We start from the raw sequence: 20866 nt of genomic DNA on the forward strand, positions 1-20866 counted from the left end.
CAGCCAAGTCTCGTAGGTGCTATGTTCTCTGCCACTGGTCCCTGAATCTCCTAGTAAACACCTTCTTGGTGTCTAGTATCTCAGCTACCCTAGATAGCTACCTCTGCTCCAATCTACCAATAATCAAAAAGAAAAAGGTACTAAACACTAATTAAGTGCATGGTGCTTAAAGTGCCCCAAATCAAGTGATGGTAAAAAGGCCCAACACGCGTTTCGGTTCATGAACCTGCACTTTGACTTTTTCAATTTGTATCCTATTGTTTCAAGTCTATTTTACTGGATACATTTTGCATAGCTGTGGGAATTTAGATTGCCTCTCTACCACCCCCTTCTGAAGGGAATGTATTAAAGCTGCATATACTTTATTTTCCGTCTTTATATACTAGATTAGAATCTTGTTTGGGGTGTATTCCCCTTTTTGCATATATGGCAAAATACCTCAATACAAAATGCACTTGTAATCATGGGTGACTGTGGCAAACCTAGCCACTTCTGGACTATACTATAGAAGGGTTGTCCGTAGGCTGTATGGATTGCTGTGTATATTGTGCTGTGTGTGTATTGTATTATGGTAGTTCGCATGCTGGCAGCCGTAAGCTACCAGCATGCAAACACTTCGTTCGACGAACCGCGGCTATCCGGGCTGTTCGTCAAACGAATACGGGCTCCCCAGGTAGACCACACACTTAGAGTCGTGTGGCGCTCGTTAACCGATTGCAACAATGTTGCAATCGGTAGTTAAAGGCTCTCCTAGGTGGCCGCCGTTCGACTACCGACCATGCGGCGGTCGGCCATCTTGGATCCTTTGTCTCTGCAGCGGTGTTCGGTCGTTGAGTGCCTGGAACTGAAAACGGCTACTCGATGATACGAACACCGCTGGACTTCCAGAGCGTTCGGGAGTTCCGCTCTTCTCACATTATGTTCCCCATCGGTGTTCGGTAGTTTCAAACCGAACTCGATGGTTAAATGTATTTCGTGCGGCGTTCGGTTAGTTTAGCTGGGATCTGAGCGGTATTCTCCCTAAATGTGCCCGCAGACCCTAGCTATCTACCGAACGGTCGTTCGTATAACAGCGATGAATAGTATGTGAAATGTGGGAGTATCCCTCTCGTGCAGCAATGCCTGTTGGGATAATTACACTGCCTGATGGGAGAAATCCCCTGTAACATCTGTACGGAAACCCCTTGCAAGGGGAACTGCATACATATGGAAGTCTGTGAATAAAGCAAGTTAGTTGACTCCCAAACTGTGTTTCGTCCGGTTATTGGGAGGATTGGGATATTGCCTTCCTTTTCAGCGCTGACTGTGGATTTACCTGTATACCAGCGGAGATCGTGGATTTTACTATTGTACTCCGCTACAGTGCCTATAATTCTTACCCATTCTGTGTTAAATGTATACATGTGTGTTTGTGTATATATGTTCTAAGACTGCAGGCATGTATTTATGGGAGGAGTTTAGCCTATATAAACCCTATCCCCCTTCTTACTTGGGGTGTTCCGTGTCAGGTCATCGCTGCCATTGGTTACCTGCTTCCGGGTCAGCTTCCTCATTACTCCCTGCCAATTTTAGATTCTTTTCTTGCTCACCTTGCAGTCTCCTTCTGTTCTAGTCCACCAGGGCTCAGGCCTCTTTTCACCGTGTTACGGTTGCCTCCAGGCTGGCTGGAGGTTGGACCGTAGAAAAGGATGCTCCTAGCGCTCACCAAAGGACCATCAGAACCGTAGACACCATAACTACTGTGGAGCCACCATAAGTACTGCAGACTCCACGAACCACCGCTGCTGGGCTGGTATCTCACTGTCTGCTCTGCGCCCTGGACCTACGACCAGGCTCCAGGTTCCAGTAGGTGAACCTCTTCCTTCTGTAGAGCGAAGCAGGATGAGGAACAAGAGCTCTTACAAGAGCTCAGTAGCTAAGGGAGTATGCAGAGCATAGCAATCCCTGTAGTGATTATAGCTGTCCCCTACAAACATGAGTCGAGGCTGCAAGTTAGAGGGTCAAGTCATTCTGTTTTATTGGCACCAAAAGAACCTTCTTTTATGCAGGATCCCCTTAGATAGGACCACCCACAGGACGTTACAAAATAACCGATCACACACGTACATTACATAAAACACTCCCAGTAATTACACACAAAATCCTCCCCTCTGCCTGTGATATAATTATGTTACACAATGGGTTAACATAATTATCACAGACAGTAAAAATACAGTTTTTACACATACCCTGTAACTTTAAAACCATACATCCAATCTTCATACAAATTACATATTTAGAATCAGCACACTTTAAATATATACATAACCAAAAATCCAACACACAAATCCATCCAGTAGATCAAAAGTTAGACGGAAGTCCTTAATGACCGACCGCAAGCACATTTTCCTGCCCAAAACAGTTCCATAGATTTGGGCTGTGCGGCCGGTTAATTTCATGCAGAAAAACGACTAAGTCCCATTCGAACGGGCGTTCGAATCTTCGAACGGGACTTAGTCTCTGCAGCTGAAAGTTTAGTGTAGGAGAAGGTAAGGGTCAGCGGTGTTCGCGGAAACGTGTAGCCGATTTCAGTTCCATGAATTTGGCTACACACACCGCTGACCTCGTTTGAATGAACAAAGATGGCCGCCGCCACGTGTTCGTTTGCACGAACTGCGGCCACCCAGCGGTCGGCAATTAACCTGCAGTAACCTCACAGCCTGGGAGGTAAATTGCCTGCACACTTCCACTTCTGGGTGGTCCGCCTGTGTGGTACTTGGTTCAGTAAGCCCCATTTACTGGACCAAGTGGGAGCATGCCAGGAACAAGTTATTTTACAGGTCTGGGGACACCGTCTTAAAGGGGCATTGTTCACCAAAGTCACAATATGTCCCCAGACGGTTCTTAAAGGGCCATACACACCCAGTAAAAGTCCATACTGTTTTTAATGGGCTCAATCTCCCAGGGCCATAGTCATGCGGGAGGAGGCTGGCAAATAGGCTTCTCCACAATCCAGGGAAGCAGGGCAATTTATCATTTAAAGGGCCAGTTACAAATAGCAGTTTGTATCACACCGCATCGAAGCTCCACACCTCCTGGATGCAAGCACTCGCATAGTTTGGTGCCATCAGGAAACACTGGGGAATAGACATGTTCGTGCATTCCCCACTATTCAGCTTATTAATTAGGCTGGTATAGTTGTGTTAGGCTCCCTCCAGCTGAGCATTTGTGGGTACAAAGGCGTTCACCTAAAGATTCTGGCACTTTGTGTTTTTAATGCATTCGTCCTCATTCGGCTCACGTATGGGTTTCATGTTCTCCTTCATTCAAGCATTTGCTCTGATCGCGGAAATTTAGTTGGTTTCAATTTGTTTGAAATTACCCATTCAGCCTTTTGTAGGCTTTATTAGACTGCACATTATAGTGCATTCACTCCTTTTGGAGTCTGTTAGCGAAATATTGGTCAGTTATATTCTATGAGCGAAGTGGCCACATTTGGCCAGGTTATGGTCTAAGGCCCTCCTTGAACAGTACATTTGCCCATTTGTGGGCTTAACTGCTACATTTTTGTTCTTCCTACAGTATTGTCTGGTCATTTCATCCCCACATTCATTTGATCTTTACAAGTTATATGTGTTGGTGATTGGCGTCTGTTGTTTCTGCCTACACGCTTACTCTGTGTTAGGCTTCATTCACATAATCATCTTTTTGTTTGTCACCCGTTATCTGGGTAAATGTTCTTGCAGTCGTCCGTCGATTGTCTATCCCTAACTTTGTTTACAGGTTTTCAAGTTATCACTGGTCAGTCAGCTAATTTCTTTCCAGTCTATTCAGTGCTATATCATGCATTTAACAGTTTGAGATACTTCTATCTCATTTTGCTGGCTTAAAACCTCTGTCTTGTGCAGTTTGTTCATCTATTTCCCATTCCATCAATTTGTGCCTCTGTGAAGCAGACCCTTCTACTTCTCGAGATAACCCTTTTTTCTCCGGCAGTCAAGACCAACGTGACTTGAAGGATAATCATCCTGGGTGTGACGAACCCTACTGCATAGACCTGTATTGCGGGTTCATCTGTTTCCATGGGATTCGTGGATTTCCTGTCCGTACGCTATTGGTTTTTCGTTTCCTAAAGTACCGAGTAAAACTACCGAACATCGGCCACCCAGGAGAGGAGTGTGCGGCTCATTAACACCTTGACCACAAATTAGAACGCTGTGGTTAACCGCAAACCCCTCTCCATTCCATTTCATACGGGTGGTCGTCGTTCGTATGCCGACCACGAGGCGGCGGCCATTTTGGACACGAGGCGAATCAGCGGTGTTCGGTGCAAAACCCATGGATCTAAAAACGGACTCTTTATCTACCGAACACCGCTGGAGACGGCCGTCCCTCCTTCTATTCCCTTGGAGGCATACGAACCCTGTTCCGTTCGGGGGTTTTCTTCATCCGTATGGACTTACCCAGATAGCCGGCCCATGGAGTCATTCGTACACCGAAAGACTTATGAGAGACTTTGACTCCATGGCGATTGGACTGTGTACTTCGGATCTGAGCGCTATTCGGCAGGAATATGCCCTCAGATTCAGGCTATCTGGGGATACGTTGCACGAACACTATATCTTCGGTACTTCGGATTTTATGTATTTTATTGCATTTTGTGTGTTTGTGTTTAAAATGGCGATGGTTCCTATCCTCGGAGTTAATTAGGTTTCTCCCTAATTATCTCCGGGATAGGAAGAAATGTCTTATGGGTAAAATGGGGAGGGCTTGTGTTATAGCCACTGCGATTGGTTACTGCTTAATATATTTTACAGTCTTCCACCAGGTCCCCTAGGGGAGTGTCTACCTGGTGGAGACCTGCATAAATACTGGGCAGGTAGCCCCCATTAAACACATTCTGCTTGACCTTCAAAACGGAGCTTTGTCTCGTTTGTGGAGGGATTGACTATTGGGACAGCGTTTTCGTTTATTTCTAGCTGTGGAAGGATTTCGGATGGATTGCTGATCGGGAGTTACCGCATTCGTATGCTCCGGTCGGGAGTCTTATGATCGGTTATGCTGGAACTGCATTTCTGGAGAAAGGGGATTATCGGCTAAACGGCGGCTTCACTCTCCAGGCGGCGAGTGTCGTAACAACTGGTGGCAAGCGACGGGATGAATCCCACCGCCCTGAAGGCCAGCTACACACCCCGGATTGGAAATGCAATATGAGGAGTTAAGGCGTGCTACCCTTAAAGACATTTTGGAGCGCAGAGGACGATCAGCGAGCAATCTCAAGAAAAGAGAGATTATTGCTATATTGGTAGAGATGGATACAGCACAGGGAAGGGAGATAGCTAATGTGCCTGGCCTGCTGGATCTAACACCCGAGGAAATAGCGTTTAACCGGGCAGTTCAGATCAGGCTGGCACACTTTGGCCCCAACCCTGCAGCGGATATTGTAGTGCAAGTACAAGCCGCAGTAACAGCACAACAGGCGCTCCAGAGAAGCGGAGCTGCAGCAGCAGAGGTACCCCATAATAACAATGGGAAGAAAAAGGTACCATTTGCTGCTTTTAAAAACTTTATTGAGACTGAAGGAGAGATAGACGGGTTCCTGGCGGACTTTGAACGACAGTGTGCTTTACACCAGGTACCCGCAGAAGAATGGGTTCCTATCCTCTCTGGGAAATTATCCGGCCGGGCTAGTGAAGCTTTTCGGGCCATCCCAGAGGAGGAACTCACTAGCTACCGGACAGTAAAAGATGCTCTTTTGACCCGGTACGCTGTTACCCCTGAGGCGTACCGGAGGCGATTCCGGGACAATACTAAACAGGCTGGTGATTCCTATGTGGAATGGGCATGCCGGGTACACCGCACGGCAGCCCACTGGATGACAGGATGTCGAGCGGTAACTGGGGAAGAGGTGCTGCAAGTGTTCCTGCTAGAACACTGCTTTGACAAATTACCTGCAGGAGTTCGAGAGTGGGTCAGGGACCGTAAACCCGCTACCTTCCATGAAGCTGCTCGTCTGGCTGACGAATACACTGATGCCCGCAAGCTCGATCAGACAGCAGCCAAGGTCCCTGCCCGAGTGGAATACAAACCGGCAGCACCTCCAACCACCAACCTATATCACCCCCCAGCACAACGTACCCCCGCTATACCGCCAGCAACCAACCATGGGCAGTCAGCCCGATTCAACAAACGGGGTTACTCCAACCAGGTCCAGTGCTTTGGGTGCAAGCAGATGGGACATAAAAAACCAGAATGCCCTTTAAACCACGCCAACCAAGCACCATCCTGGAGAAACCCAGCCGGCGGAGCCCAGCAACCACCTCAGCCTTCTGCTCACTGCCTGGAGCAGGAGGAGTTTTGGGGTTTCCTGCACGAAGCAGACCCAGTTCACGCAGCTCAGCAGGACAACCGCCAACACCACAGACAGACCGTTAAGTTGAACGGGAAAGAGGTCACTGGTCTAAGAGACACCGGGGCTACGATGACCTTGCTCCAAAAGAACCTGGTTTCGGAACACCAACACACCGGGAACACTGTGGCAGTAAGGGTGGCAGGAGGCGCCGTGTTCCGTCTGCCTGTTGCCCGGGTTCATTTGGACTGGGGAGCGGGAGCTGGACATGTGAATGTGGGGGTTATGAAGGACTTACCTGCCGATGTTTTGCTGGGAAATGATTTGGCCCCTTTGATTTCCGCCTATGCTACTATGGGACCTGGCGAAGCCAACCCAGTGACTACCCGTGCTCAGACCCGTGCTGCTGGAACCGGCCCACCTGCTGCTGAGACCCAGGTAAGGACCGATTCCCCGACTGACACCCCAGGGCCGACGTTAGCTAGTTGGGATTCCCCGGAGGAGTTCGGGAGGGAAACCCAGACAGACCCATCTCTCCAGAGGTATAGAGGCAGAGCAGATACTGGAGAGGAGGGAGCAGAGGGGGAGCGGTATGAGTGGGTGGGGGACAGGTTATATCGGATCCCTAAGCCATCCCAGAAAAGTGTTGCCCCTCCGCCGAATCGACAGCTGGTAGTGCCCGCGAAATACCGGCGAGAGATTCTGCGGATAGGGCATGATGTCCCGCTAGCCGGACATCTAGGGTCCCGCCGCACAGGCCATAGGATTATGCAGAATTTCTTTTGGCCAGGAATTAACCAGGCTGTGCGGATATATTGTAGCACGTGTGACACTTGTCAACGGGTAGGGAAGCGGGGGGACCACCCAAAAGGTAGGCTTATGTCGATGCCTATTATTGGGGAGCCCTTTGCCCGCATAGCCGTTGATATTGTGGGTCCACTGGCCAGGGCTAGTCCATCTGGTAAGAAATACATTCTCACCGTGGTGGACTATGCCACTCGCTATCCAGAGGCAGTGGCGCTGTCTAACATAGAGGCAGAGACAGTTGCTGATGCCCTGGTTAGGATTTTTACCAGGGTCGGGTTCCCTCAAGAGATTCTCTCTGACCAGGGAACCCAATTTACCGCTGTGCTCACCCAGCAGCTGTGGAGGGTATGCGGCATTAAACCGATACTTAGTTCCCCATACCATCCACAGACTAACGGTCTCTGCGAGCGATTTAATGGCACCCTCAAACAGATGCTGAGGACCTTTTCTGACACTTGCCGAGACTGGGAGCGATTCCTGCCTCATCTGTTGTTTGCCTACAGAGAGGTGCCCCAGGAATCTACTGGGTTCTCCCCCTTTGAGCTGCTTTATGGGAGAAGGGTCCGCGGACCTCTAGATCTCATTAGAGGCCACTGGGAGGGGGAGACAGAGCAGGAAGGTACCCCCATAGTACCGTATGTTCTGGAACTTCGGGACCGCATGGAGAAACTGTCTCTGATGGCAAGAGAGAATCTCCGGGTGGCCCAGGGGAGACAGAAGGAATGGTATGATCGGGGTGCCCGACAGCGAGTATTCCAGGTTGGGCAGAAGGTACTAGTGCTCAAACCTGTGAAGGCGAACAAGATGCAGGCATCTTGGCAGGGCCCGTATAAAGTATTAGCCCAGGTGTGCGATACTACGTACCTTATAGCCAGCTGTTCAGATGACAGGATCCAGCGATCCTTTCATGTGAACATGCTAAAGGAATATCAGGAACGACCGGAGGATGTAGCCGCAGTGTGTGCCCCCGCTACAGACGATACCGAAAGCTTACCCCTACCCGACCTATTAGCCAGAGGTGCCCAGACGGATCTGACTGAGCTCGTACAGCTAGGGGACAGGTTAAGCCCCGCGGAGAAGGAACAGGCGAAACAGCTTCTGTGGGAGAAGCAGGCGACGTTCTCCCAAGAACCCGGCTACACTACCCTAGCTGTACATAAGGTAGAGACCCCTGGACAGAACCCCTTACGACAGCCCCCTTACCGTATCCCTGAAGCAGTCCGAGAAGGAATGCGGAAGGAGATAGAGGAGATGACCCAGCTTGGGGTCATCGAGCACTCCGATAGCCCTTGGGCCTCCCCTGTAGTCCTGGTGCCTAAGAAGGATGGGACCACCCGGTTCTGTGTGGACTACAGGAGGCTCAACGAGCGGACCACCACTGACGCCTACCCGATGCCACGGGTAGACGAGTTATTAGACCGCATTGCCAGGGGACGCTACCTGACCACCATAGACCTGTGTAAGGGCTACTGGCAGATTCCCCTGGCCAAGGACGCCATCCCCAAGTCGGCCTTCGTCACCCCCTTTGGCTTATACCAATTTAAGGTTATGCCATTTGGGATGAAGAACGCCCCAGCTACCTTCCAACGAATGGTGGATAGGCTCCTTGATGGCTTCCAGGACTTTGCTTGTGCATACCTGGATGATATTGCGGTCTACAGTGAGTCCTGGGAGGAACACCTGGTACACGTAGGGGTAGTACTGGATAAAATTCGGGCCGCTGGCCTGACGTTGAAGCCAGAGAAGTGTCATCTAGGTATGGCTGAGGTACAATACTTGGGTCACAGGGTGGGGTGTGGGAGCCAGAGACCAGAGCCGGCCAAGATAGAGGCAGTAGCGAACTGGCCCACACCTATAACCAAGACCCAAGTATTGGCCTTCCTAGGGACTGCAGGGTATTACAGACGCTTTGTCCCCGACTATAGCTCGATAGCTAAACCCCTGACAGACCTGACTAAGAAGAACCTCCCTAAGCAGGTCCTGTGGTCTCCAGCTTGTGAAGCTGCGTTTCAAGCACTTAAGCAGGCCCTCGTGAATGCCCCTGTCCTGGCTGCCCCACTTCCTAACAAACGTTTTCTCGTCCATACAGATGCTTCCATGTATGGACTGGGGGCTGTGCTAAGCCAGGTCGGGGAAGATGGAGGAGAACACCCTGTCGCATACCTCAGTCGAAAGCTGTTACCCCGGGAAGTGAGTTATGCGGCAGTAGAGAAAGAGTGTTTGGCCCTGGTCTGGGCATTGAAGAAATTGAGCCCCTATTTGTATGGACAGGAATTTTCCCTTATCACGGACCACAATCCCCTTGTTTGGCTTAACCGGGTCTCGGGAGACAATGGTAGACTGCTGCGGTGGAGTTTAGCATTACAGCCATATAACTTCACCATCAGCTACCGACCCGGTAAGCAGAATGGGAATGCAGATGGGTTATCCCGGCAAACCGACGTCCTTGCTACTTCCTAGTCCGGTCATCCCCACGTTGACCCGCTAAAGGGCCAAGCCGGGTCTGCCGGAGTGTCCCACAAGGGGGGAGCCGTGTGACGAACCCTACTGCATAGACCTGTATTGCGGGTTCATCTGTTTCCATGGGATTCGTGGATTTCCTGTCCGTACGCTATTGGTTTTTCGTTTCCTAAAGTACCGAGTAAAACTACCGAACATCGGCCACCCAGGAGAGGAGTGTGCGGCTCATTAACACCTTGACCACAAATTAGAACGCTGTGGTTAACCGCAAACCCCTCTCCATTCCATTTCATACGGGTGGTCGTCGTTCGTATGCCGACCACGAGGCGGCGGCCATTTTGGACACGAGGCGAATCAGCGGTGTTCGGTGCAAAACCCATGGATCTAAAAACGGACTCTTTATCTACCGAACACCGCTGGAGACGGCCGTCCCTCCTTCTATTCCCTTGGAGGCATACGAACCCTGTTCCGTTCGGGGGTTTTCTTCATCCGTATGGACTTACCCAGATAGCCGGCCCATGGAGTCATTCGTACACCGAAAGACTTATGAGAGACTTTGACTCCATGGCGATTGGACTGTGTACTTCGGATCTGAGCGCTATTCGGCAGGAATATGCCCTCAGATTCAGGCTATCTGGGGATACGTTGCACGAACACTATATCTTCGGTACTTCGGATTTTATGTATTTTATTGCATTTTGTGTGTTTGTGTTTAAAATGGCGATGGTTCCTATCCTCGGAGTTAATTAGGTTTCTCCCTAATTATCTCCGGGATAGGAAGAAATGTCTTATGGGTAAAATGGGGAGGGCTTGTGTTATAGCCACTGCGATTGGTTACTGCTTAATATATTTTACAGTCTTCCACCAGGTCCCCTAGGGGAGTGTCTACCTGGTGGAGACCTGCATAAATACTGGGCAGGTAGCCCCCATTAAACACATTCTGCTTGACCTTCAAAACGGAGCTTTGTCTCGTTTGTGGAGGGATTGACTATTGGGACAGCGTTTTCGTTTATTTCTAGCTGTGGAAGGATTTCGGATGGATTGCTGATCGGGAGTTACCGCATTCGTATGCTCCGGTCGGGAGTCTTATGATCGGTTATGCTGGAACTGCATTTCTGGAGAAAGGGGATTATCGGCTAAACGGCGGCTTCACTCTCCAGGCGGCGAGTGTCGTAACACTGGGTCATCCCATTGTTTTTGGGGGTAAAGCTCATGTGTAACAATTTCAATGCGGGTACATGCGGTTTTAGTGCCTGCTGGTTGTTACACCTTACCTTAGGGCACATGCAAAATCAACATTTTGGGGGCATGGCTATAGAAATAAAGCCACAGACTATAAAAATGCACAATAGGGCAAGGATCATTGCCCTGTTGTGGGTCTGTTTTGGTTCCCAATAGTGCTTCTGTTTTCTCTGTATTCCTGGTTTATTTATCTTGGCTATTCTGACTATTCTCCATTCTGTAATCCTGTGACTCAGCTATTGGTTTTCGCTTCCCTGATCTCTGGTTCCTGACAAATTCTACAGCTAAAAATTTTAAACCCGGCCACTCTAAGAACCGGTATACATTGTCATATATTTTTTCATATACACACTACGTGCTGGGTCACTAGGTATCGTGACACAGAGGTGCATACCTGCCTGGAAGAAGGGCTGCAGAGTAATAGGCAGAGGGGACGATACGTGCCTGGAAGAAGGGCTGCAGAGTAATAGGCAGAGGGGACGATACATGCCTGGAAGAAGGGCTGCAGAAGAATAGGCAGAGAGCACAATACCTGCCTAGAAGAAGGGCTGCAAAGGAATAAGCAGAGGGGACGATACCTGCCTGGAAGGAAAGCTGCAGAGGGATAGGCAAAGGGGGCGATACCTGTCTGGAAGGAGAGTTGCAGAAGAATAGGCAGAGGGGATGATACCTGTCTGGAAGAAGGGCTGCAGAGGAATAGGCAGAGGGGACCATACCTGCCTGGGAGGAAAGCTGCAGAGGAATAGGCAGAGGGGATGATACCTGTCTGGAAGGAGAGCTGCAGAGGAATAGGCAGAGGGGACAAAACTTGCCTGGAAGAAGGGCTGCAGAGGAATAGGCAGAGGGGACGATACCTGCCTGGAAGAAGGGCTGTAAAGGAATAGGCAGAGGAAACAAAACTTGCCTGGAAGAAGGGCTGCAGAAGAATAGGCAGAGAGCACAATACCTGCCTAGAAGAAGGGCTGCAGAGGAATAAGCAGAGGGGACGATACCTGCCTGGAAGGAAAGCTGCAGAGGGATAGGCAGAGGGGGCGATACCTGTCTGGAAGGAGAGCTGCAGAGCAATAGGCAGAGGGGGCGATACCTGCCTGGAAGGAGAGCTGCAGAGTAATAGGCAGGGGGGGCGATACCTGCCTGGAAGGAGGGCTGCAGAGTAATACGCAGAGGGGACTATACCTGCCTGGAAGGAAAGCTGCAGAGTAATAGGCAGAGGGGACGATACCTGTCTGGAAGGAGAGCTGCAGAGGAATAGGCAGAGGGGACGATACCTGCCTGGAAGGAGAGCTGCAGAGGAATAGGCAGAGGGGGCGATACCTGTCTGGAAGGAGGGCTGCAGAGTAATACGCAGAGGGGACTATACCTGCCTGGAAGGAAAGCTGCAGCGGAATAGGCAGAGGGGACGATACCTGCCTGGAAGAAGGGCTGCAGAGGAATAGGCAGAGGGGACGAAACTTGCCTGGAAGGAGGGCTGCACAGGAATAGGCAGAGGGGACGATAGCTGCCTGGAAGAAGGGCTGCAGAGGAATAGGCAGAGGGGATGATACCTGCCTGGAAGAAGGGCTGCAGAGAAATAGGCAGAGGGGACGAAACTTGCCTGGAAGAAGGGCTGCAGAGGAATAGGCAGAGGGGACGAAACTTGCCTGGAAGAAGGGCTACAGAGCAATAGGCAGAGAGGACGATACCTGCCTGGAAGGAAAGCTGCAGAGGAATAGGCAGATTGGACAATACCTGCCTGGAAGAAGGGCTGCAGAGGGGACGATAACTGCCTGGAAGTAAAGCTGCAGAGTAACAGGCAGAGGGGAAGATACCTGCCTGGAAGAAGGGCTACAGAGAAATAGACAGAGGGGACGATAACTGCCTGGAAGGAGAGCTGCAGAGGAATAGGCAGAGGGGGCGATACCTAACTGGATGAAGGGCTGCAGAGGAATAGACAGAGGGGACGATACCTGCCTGGAAGGAGAGCTGCAGAGGAATAGGCAGAGGGGGCGATACCTAACTGGATGAAGGGCTGCAGAGGAATAGGCAGAGAGGACGATACCTGCCTGGAAGGAGAGCTGCAGAGGAATAGGCAGAGAGGACGATACCTGTCTGGAAGGAGAGCTGCAGAGGAATAGGCAGAGGGGACGATACCTGCCTGGAAGTAAAGCTGCAGAGTAACAGGCAGAGGGGAAGATACCTGCCTGGAAGAAGGGCTACAGAGAAATAGGCAGAGGGGACGAAACTTGCCTGGAAGAAGGGCTGCAGAGGAATAGGCAGAGGGGACGAAACTTGCCTGAAAGAAGGGCTACAGAGCAATAGGCAGAGAGGACGATACCTGCCTGGAAGGAAAGCTGCAGAGGAATAAGCAGAGGGGACGATAACTGCCTGGAAGTAAAGCTGCAGAGTAACAGGCAGAGGGGAAGATACCTGCCTGGAAGAAGGGCTACAGAGAAATAGACAGAGGGGACGATAACTGCCTGGAAGGAGAGCTGCAGAGGAATAGGCAGAGGGGGCGATACCTAACTGGATGAAGGGCTGCAGAGGAATAGGCAGAGGGGACGATACCTGCCTGGAAGGAGAGCTGCAGAGGAATAGGCAGATGGGGCGATACCTAACTGGATGAAGGGCTGCAGAGGAATAGGCAGAGAGGACGATACCTGCCTGGAAGGAAAGCTGCAGAGGAATAGGCAGAGAGGACGATACCTGTCTGGAAGGAGAGCTGCAGAGGAATAGGCAGAGGGGACGATACCTGCCTGGAAGGAAAGCTGCAGAAGAATAGGCAGAGGGGATGATACCTGTCTGGAAGGAGAGCTGCAGAGGGGACGATACCTGCCTGGAAGGAGAGCTGCAGCGGAATAGGCAGAGGGGGTGATACCTGGCTGGAAGAAGGGCTCTTTTAAACGGGGTTTCACGCCCTTTCTCCTGACTGGTTGGCGAAACCCCTCTCCTCCCCAGACGTCGATTGGTTTAACCGGGTTTCACACTCTTTCTTCTGATTGGGCGGCAAAACCCCTCTCCTCCCCGAGCACCGATTCATGTAATCGAGTTTTGCACCCCTTTGATGACGCAATAAACCCTCTGAACTGACTGTAAATGAAATAGCATTCCCAGCCAGATACAGGCGAGGACGCAATAAACCCCCTGAACTGACTGTAAATTAAATAGCGTTCCCAGCCAGATACAGGCGAGGTACGCGGCAAACCCTCTGAACTGACTGTAAATTAAATAGCATTCCCAGCCAGATACAGGCGAGGACGCAATAAACCCCCTGAACTGACTGTAAATTAAATAGCGTTCCCAGCCAGATACAGGCGAGGACGCAATAAACCCCCTGAACTGACTGTAAATTAAATAGCGTTCCCAGACAGATACAGGCGAGGACGCAATAAACCCCCTGAACTGACTGTAAATTAAATAGCGTTCCCAGCCAGATACAGGCGAGGACGCAATAAACCCTCTGAACTGACTGTAAATTAAATAGCGTTCCCAACCAGATACAGGCGAGGACGCAATAAACCCCCTGAACTGACTGTAAATTAAATAGCGTTCCCAACCAGATACAGGCGAGGACACAATAAACCCCCTGAACTGACTGTAAATTAAATAGCGTTCTCAGCCAGATACAGGCGAGGACGAAATAAACCCCCTGAACTGACTGTAAATTAAATAGCGTTCCCAACCAGATACAGGCGAGGACGCAATAAACCCCCTGAACTGACTGTAAATTAAATAGCGTTCCCAGCCAGATACAGGCGAGGACGCAATAAATACCCTGAACTGACTGTAAATTAAATAGCGTTCCCAGCCAGATACAGGCGAGGACGCAATAAACCCTCTGAACTGATTGTAAATTAAATAGCGTTCTCAGCCAGATACAGGCGAGGACGTAATAAACCCCCTGAACTGACTGTAAATTAAATAGCGTTCCCAGCCAGATACAGGCGAGGACGCAATAAACCCCCTGAACTGACTGTAAATTAAATAGCGTTCCCAGCCAGATACAGGCGAGGTACGCGGCAAACCCCCTGAACTGACTGTAAATTAAATAGCGTTCCCAGCCAGATACAGGCGAGGACGCAATAAACCCCCTGAACTGACTGTAAATTAAATAGCGTTCCCAGCCAGATACAGGCGAGGATGCAATAAACCCCCCTGAACTGACTGTAAATTAAATAGCGCTCCCAGTCAGATACAGGCGAGGACGCAATAAACCCCCTGAACTGACTGTAAATTAAATAGCGTTCCCAGCCAGATACAGGCGAGGACGCAATAAACCCTCTGAACTGACTGTAAATTAAATAGCGTTCCCAGCCAGATACAGGCGAGGACGCAATAAACCCCCTGAACTGACTGTAAATTAAATAGCGTTCCCAGCCAGATACAGGCGAGGACGCAATAAACCCCCTGAACTGACTGTAAATTAAATAGCGTTCCCAGCCAGATACAGGCGAGGACGTAATAAACCCCCTGAACTGACTGTAAATTAAATAGCGTTCCCAGCCAGATACAGGCGAGGACGCAATAAACCCCCTGAACTGACTGTAAATTAAATAGCGTTCCCAGCCAGATACAGGCGAGGATGCAATAAACCCCCCTGAACTGACTGTAAATTAAATAGCGCTCCCAGTCAGATACAGGCGAGGACGCAATAAACCCCCTGAACTGACTGTAAATTAAATAGCGTTCCCAGCCAGATACAGGCGAGGACGCAATAAACCCCCTGAACTGACTGTAAATTAAATAGCGTTCCCAGCCAGATACAGGCGAGGACGCAATAAACCCTCTGAACTGACTGTAAATTAAATAGCGTTCCCAGCCAGATACAGGCGAGGACGCAATAAACCCCCTGAACTGACTGTAAATTAAATAGCGTTCCCAGCCAGATACAGGCGAGGATGCAATAAACCCCCCTGAACTGACTGTAAATTAAATAGCGCTCCCAGTCAGATACAGGCGAGGACGCAATAAACCCCCTGAACTGACTGTAAATTAAATAGCGTTCCCAGCCAGATACAGGCGAGGACGCAATAAACCCCCTGAACTGACTGTAAATTAAATAGCGTTCCCAGCCAGATACAGGCGAGGACGCAATAAACCCTCTGAACTGACTGTAAATTAAATAGCGTTCCCAGCCAGATACAGGCGAGGACGCAATAAACCCCCTGAACTGACTGTAAATTAAATAGCGTTCCCAGCCAGATACAGGCGAGGACGCAATAAACCCCCTGAACTGACTGTAAATTAAATAGCGTTCCCAGCCAGATACAGGCGAGGACGTAATAAACCCCCTGAACTGACTGTAAATTAAATAGCGTTCCCAGCCAGATACAGGCGAGGACGCAATAAACCCCCTGAACTGACTGTAAATTAAATAGCGTTCCCAGCCAGATACAGGCGAGGACGCAATAAACCCCCTGAACTGACTGTAAATTAAATAGCGTTCCCAGCCAGATACAGGCGAGGACGCAATAAACCCTCTGAACTGACTGTAAATTAAATAGCGTTCCCAGCCAGATACAGGCGAGGACGCAATAAACCCTCTGAACTGACTGTAAATTAAATAGCGTTCCCAGCCAGATACAGGCGAGGACGCAATAAACCCCCTGAACTGACTGTAAATTAAATAGCATTCCCAGCCAGATACAGGCGAGGACGCAATAAACCCCCTGAACTGACTGTAGAAACATAGAAACATAGAAAAATAGAATGTGACGGCAGATAAGAACCATTCGGCCCATCTAGTCTGCCCAGTTTTCTAAATACTTTCATTAGTCCCTGGCATTATCTTATAGTTAGGATAGCCTTATGCCTATCCCACGCATGCTTAAACTCCTTTACTGTGTTAACCTCTACCACTTCAGCTGGAAGGCTATTCCATGCATCCACTACCCTCTCAGTAAAGTAATACTTCCTGATATTATTTTTAAACCTTTGTCCTTCTAATTTTAGACTATGTCCTCTGGTTGTGGTAGTTTTTCTTCTTTTAAATATAGTCTCCTCTTTTACTGTGTTGATTCCCTTTATGTATTTAAATGTTTCTATCATATCCCCATTGTCTCGTCTTTCCACCAAGCTATACATGTTAAGATCCTTTAACCTTTCCTGGTAAGTTTTATCCTGCAATCCATGAACCAGTTTAGTAGCCCTTCTTTGAACTCTCTCTAAGGTATCAATATCCTTCTGAAGATATGGTCTCCAGTACTGTGTACAGTACTCCAAGTGAGGTCTCACCAGTGTTCTGTACAATGGCATGAGCACTTCCCTCTTTCTACTGCTAATACCTCTCCCTATACAACCAAGCATTCTGCTAGCATTTCCTGCTGCTCTATTACATTGTCTGCCTACCTTTAAGTCCTCAGAAATAATCACCCCTAAATCCCTTTCCTCAGATGTTGAGGTTAGGACTCTATCAAATATTATGTACTCTGCCCTTGGGTTTTTACGTCCAAGATGCATTATCTTGCACTTATTCACATTAAATGTCAGTTGCCACAACTCTGACCATTTTTCTAGTTTACCTAAATCATTTGCCATTTGGCTTATCCCTCCTGGAACATCAACCCTGTTACATATCTTAGTATCATCCGCAAAAAGACACACCTTGCCATCAAGACCTTCTGCAATATCACTAATAAAAATATTAAAGAGAATGGGTCCAAGTACAGATCCCTGAGGTACCCCACTGGTGACAAGCCCAAGCTTCGAATATACTCCATTGACTACAACCCTCTGTTGCCTGTCACTCAGCCACTGCCTTACCCATTCAACAATATTGGAATCCAAACTCAAAGATTGCAGTTTATTGATAAGCCTTCTATGTGCAACAGTGTCAAAAGCCTTACTGAAATCTAGGTAAGCAATGTCTACTGCACCACCCTGATCTATAATTTTAGTTACCCAATCAAAAAAATCAATAAGATTAGTTTGGCATGATCTCCCTGAAGTAAACCCATGTTGTCTCTGATCTTGAAATCCATGTGTTTTTAGATGTTTAACAATCCTATCCTTTAACATGGTTTCCATCACTTTCCCCACTACTGAAGTAAGGCTTACTGGCCTATAGTTGCCCGACTCCTCCCTATTACCTTTCTTGTGAATGGGCACAACATTCGCTAACTTCCAATCTTCTGGGACTACTCCTGTTATCAATGATTGGTTAAATAAATCTGTTAATGGTTTTGCTAGTACACCACTAAGCTCTTTTAATAGCTTTGGGTATATTCCATCAGGTCCCATTGACTTATTTGTCTTTACTTTTGACAGTTGAAATAGAACCTCTTCCTCTGTAAACTCACGTGTAATAAATGACTCATTTATCCTTTTTTTTAACAGAGGTCCCTTTCCTTCATTTTCAGCTGTAAATACCGAACAAAAATATTCATTGAGGCAGTCAGCTAGACCTTTATCCTCATCTACATACCTTCCTTCTTTTGTTTTTAATCTAACTAATTAAAAACTGTAAATTAAATAGCGTTCCCAGCCAGATACAGGCGAGGACGCAATAAACCCTCTGAACTGACTGTAAATTAAATAGCGTTCCCAGCCAGATACAGACGAGGGCTGTGCTATACCTTTTAGCCTCCTATTCTGCTTAGCTATTGGTTTTTAACATCTCATTTAGTTTTATGTGGTAAAGTTTATATTGAAAATTTTCTCGAAGATTCAAAAAAGGTAGTTGAAGAGGGAGCAAACAGTAGGACTATAAAGAAAGAACTGTCCGAATAAATCTCTGATTGTTAAGTAAAAGCAAAGGATCTCATTTTGCGGCTCTTGCACAGAGTCCTGGGAAGTCTTATTAATGAAAAAGGATAAAGAAAATCTATTTTTAAGGGTGTAAAACTGTTCCACCATATAGACATAGGATCAAATGTCCTTTTAGTTTTAATAATATCTGTTATTTGTTTGAGTTTATTAAATATATTCATTTGTTTTATTAAAATCACTGTACTGCCTGCCCCAAAACACCTCACCTACAAAGGACGCCGAAAGGACCCTCTCCGCACACCAGAGGGCCTACATCGCACAATATATGACATCCAAGTTAACGGCTCACTCTGCAGCTGCACTTGAGAAAGACATCACGAGCGAAGAACTCCACCTAGCCATTAAACTGGCTAAACTGGGGAGCCCAGGACCGGATGGGTGCACGGCAAAGTATTATAAGATGTTTGCGGACACCCTGACTCCACACCTGCTAGCCCTACACAGTACTATCCAACACAGAGGCTCACTAGACCCTAACATGCTCCTGGCCCACGTTGTGGTACTACCGAAAGAGGAGAAAGACCCCTCCTCCACCAGCTACCGACCGATCTCCCTGTTGAACGTCGATCTCGAACTCTTTGCCAAGATCATGGCCCTACACATTCAATCCCTACTCCCGACACATAATTTCTAAGCGAATGCGATTTCTATGTCACTAAACTTTGAATAATAGCAAAATTAAATAAAGTACAACAGCATCACCACTATGTAAAGGCAAGCCTACATACAACGGTCAAACGATCGTATCTCAATATATCATGGGCCACCCAGTGACAGACCTCCCTATCATAACGCAAATCGACCCACTGCCCGTAGATTTCCCCACTCAACCCATTACTTACCGAGCAGGTATGGACGTAATGAGACCTAAGATGTTGGCTATAAGATTTCGCTCTTCTTCCTTGGCGGTTACATTCTCTGCTTCACAACAACATCCACCTAGAACTATGCAGTCCACCGACACTGCTTACTGCAGCCAATTTCTACCAAGCAATGTAACCGCATAGTTATTACAACAGAAGCACTTGTGGCTCTCGGTTAAAGGTGTTGGTTGCATGAACAGACAAGCATACATTGTATACTCACAAACCACATATTGAATTGTATACTTTTTCAATTTGTCAAGCATTGTATATTTTCACGTGAACCTTGTTACCTTTCTTGTGATTACTAAATGACAAAAAAAAAACTTTGAATAAAAAATATATATATAATATTTAATGTTATGCATTATTGACCTATTTCTTGGTCTGGTTATATTTTTTTGAGTTTATAAATGGTGACTCACAGACTCTTTTTATTATCTATTTTAGGGCTTATATCGTATGTGCCTGGGCAGAGAAAGGAGCGGATGCAATGGGCCCTGATGGAACGGTCCTTCATTCCGATTCATTCCCTCCACATTCTATCATTGATACTTTGGGGGCCGGGGACACTTTCAACGCCTCTTTGATTTACGCTCTGTCCATGGGTAAGGAATGTTAATAGAACACAAGGGACAGTTAGCCAACCATTGACAAATTAGCACGTTTAATAGTGACTTATTTCAAACAAATTACACTAAAATGTGATTATTATTTTTTTACACCAATTTTTTAAATCTTATAAAATCTTTAATTTATTTTATTCACATTCATTACATTTAAGATTAATGGAAAAAACAAAACTATTATTTCCTGGAGAACCAGGAAGAATAGGTGCGTGGATTGGCGCTACTAATGAGAGATGCAACTACTCCCAAGTGCTATAGAATCACCAAAAAAGCACAATGAGCATACATAAGAAACAGCAAAGTAGATTTAGGGAGGTGCAATAAAAGATGAATAATAAACAAATGTATACTTATATTAGGTGAATCTTGATTTCAACCTAAGATTAAAAAGAAATGCATAGCATAATACTGTAACACTTGGAAGCAAAGTAAAATCGGAGGTAGTGGGTCACTCACGATCTGCAGAGCCTTGGGAAGCAGGCTCTAGCTGTAAAAGCGTGTGAATAATAAGCTTATTCAAGCTATCTCCAATAATTGTTTTAATTACTTTTTATTAAGTAAAACTTTTCTACTTTAATTTATTCCGCTGTGGTTTTTTATGGTGTGGGAAAGTGCCTTATTACCAGGAACCGGTGGAGATAGCTTGAATAAGCTTATTATTCACATGCTTTTACAGCTAGAGCCTGCTTCCCAAGGCTCTGCAGATCGTGAGTGACCCACTACCTCCGATTTTACTTTGCTTCCAAGTGTTACAGTATTATGCTATGTATTTCTTTTTAATCTTAGGTTGAAAT

General features: G+C 47.7%; 1 protein-coding gene across 3 annotated transcripts in view; it reads left to right on the forward strand.

Moving 5' to 3' along the window:
• The window catches only part of KHK (ketohexokinase), a 153716-nt gene that overhangs the window by 116989 nt on the left and 15861 nt on the right, over window positions 1-20866 (forward strand). For all 3 annotated transcript variants that reach the window (XM_063441833.1, XM_063441834.1, XM_063441832.1), the window contains one exon: window positions 19894-20051. In XM_063441833.1, the coding sequence (XP_063297903.1) occupies window positions 19894-20051 (158 nt within the window). The remainder of the gene's footprint in view (window positions 1-19893; window positions 20052-20866) is intronic.

Source organism: Pelobates fuscus, chromosome 2 (genome assembly GCF_036172605.1).
Source record: "Pelobates fuscus isolate aPelFus1 chromosome 2, aPelFus1.pri, whole genome shotgun sequence".
NCBI classification, from domain to species: Eukaryota; Metazoa; Chordata; class Amphibia; order Anura; family Pelobatidae; genus Pelobates; species Pelobates fuscus.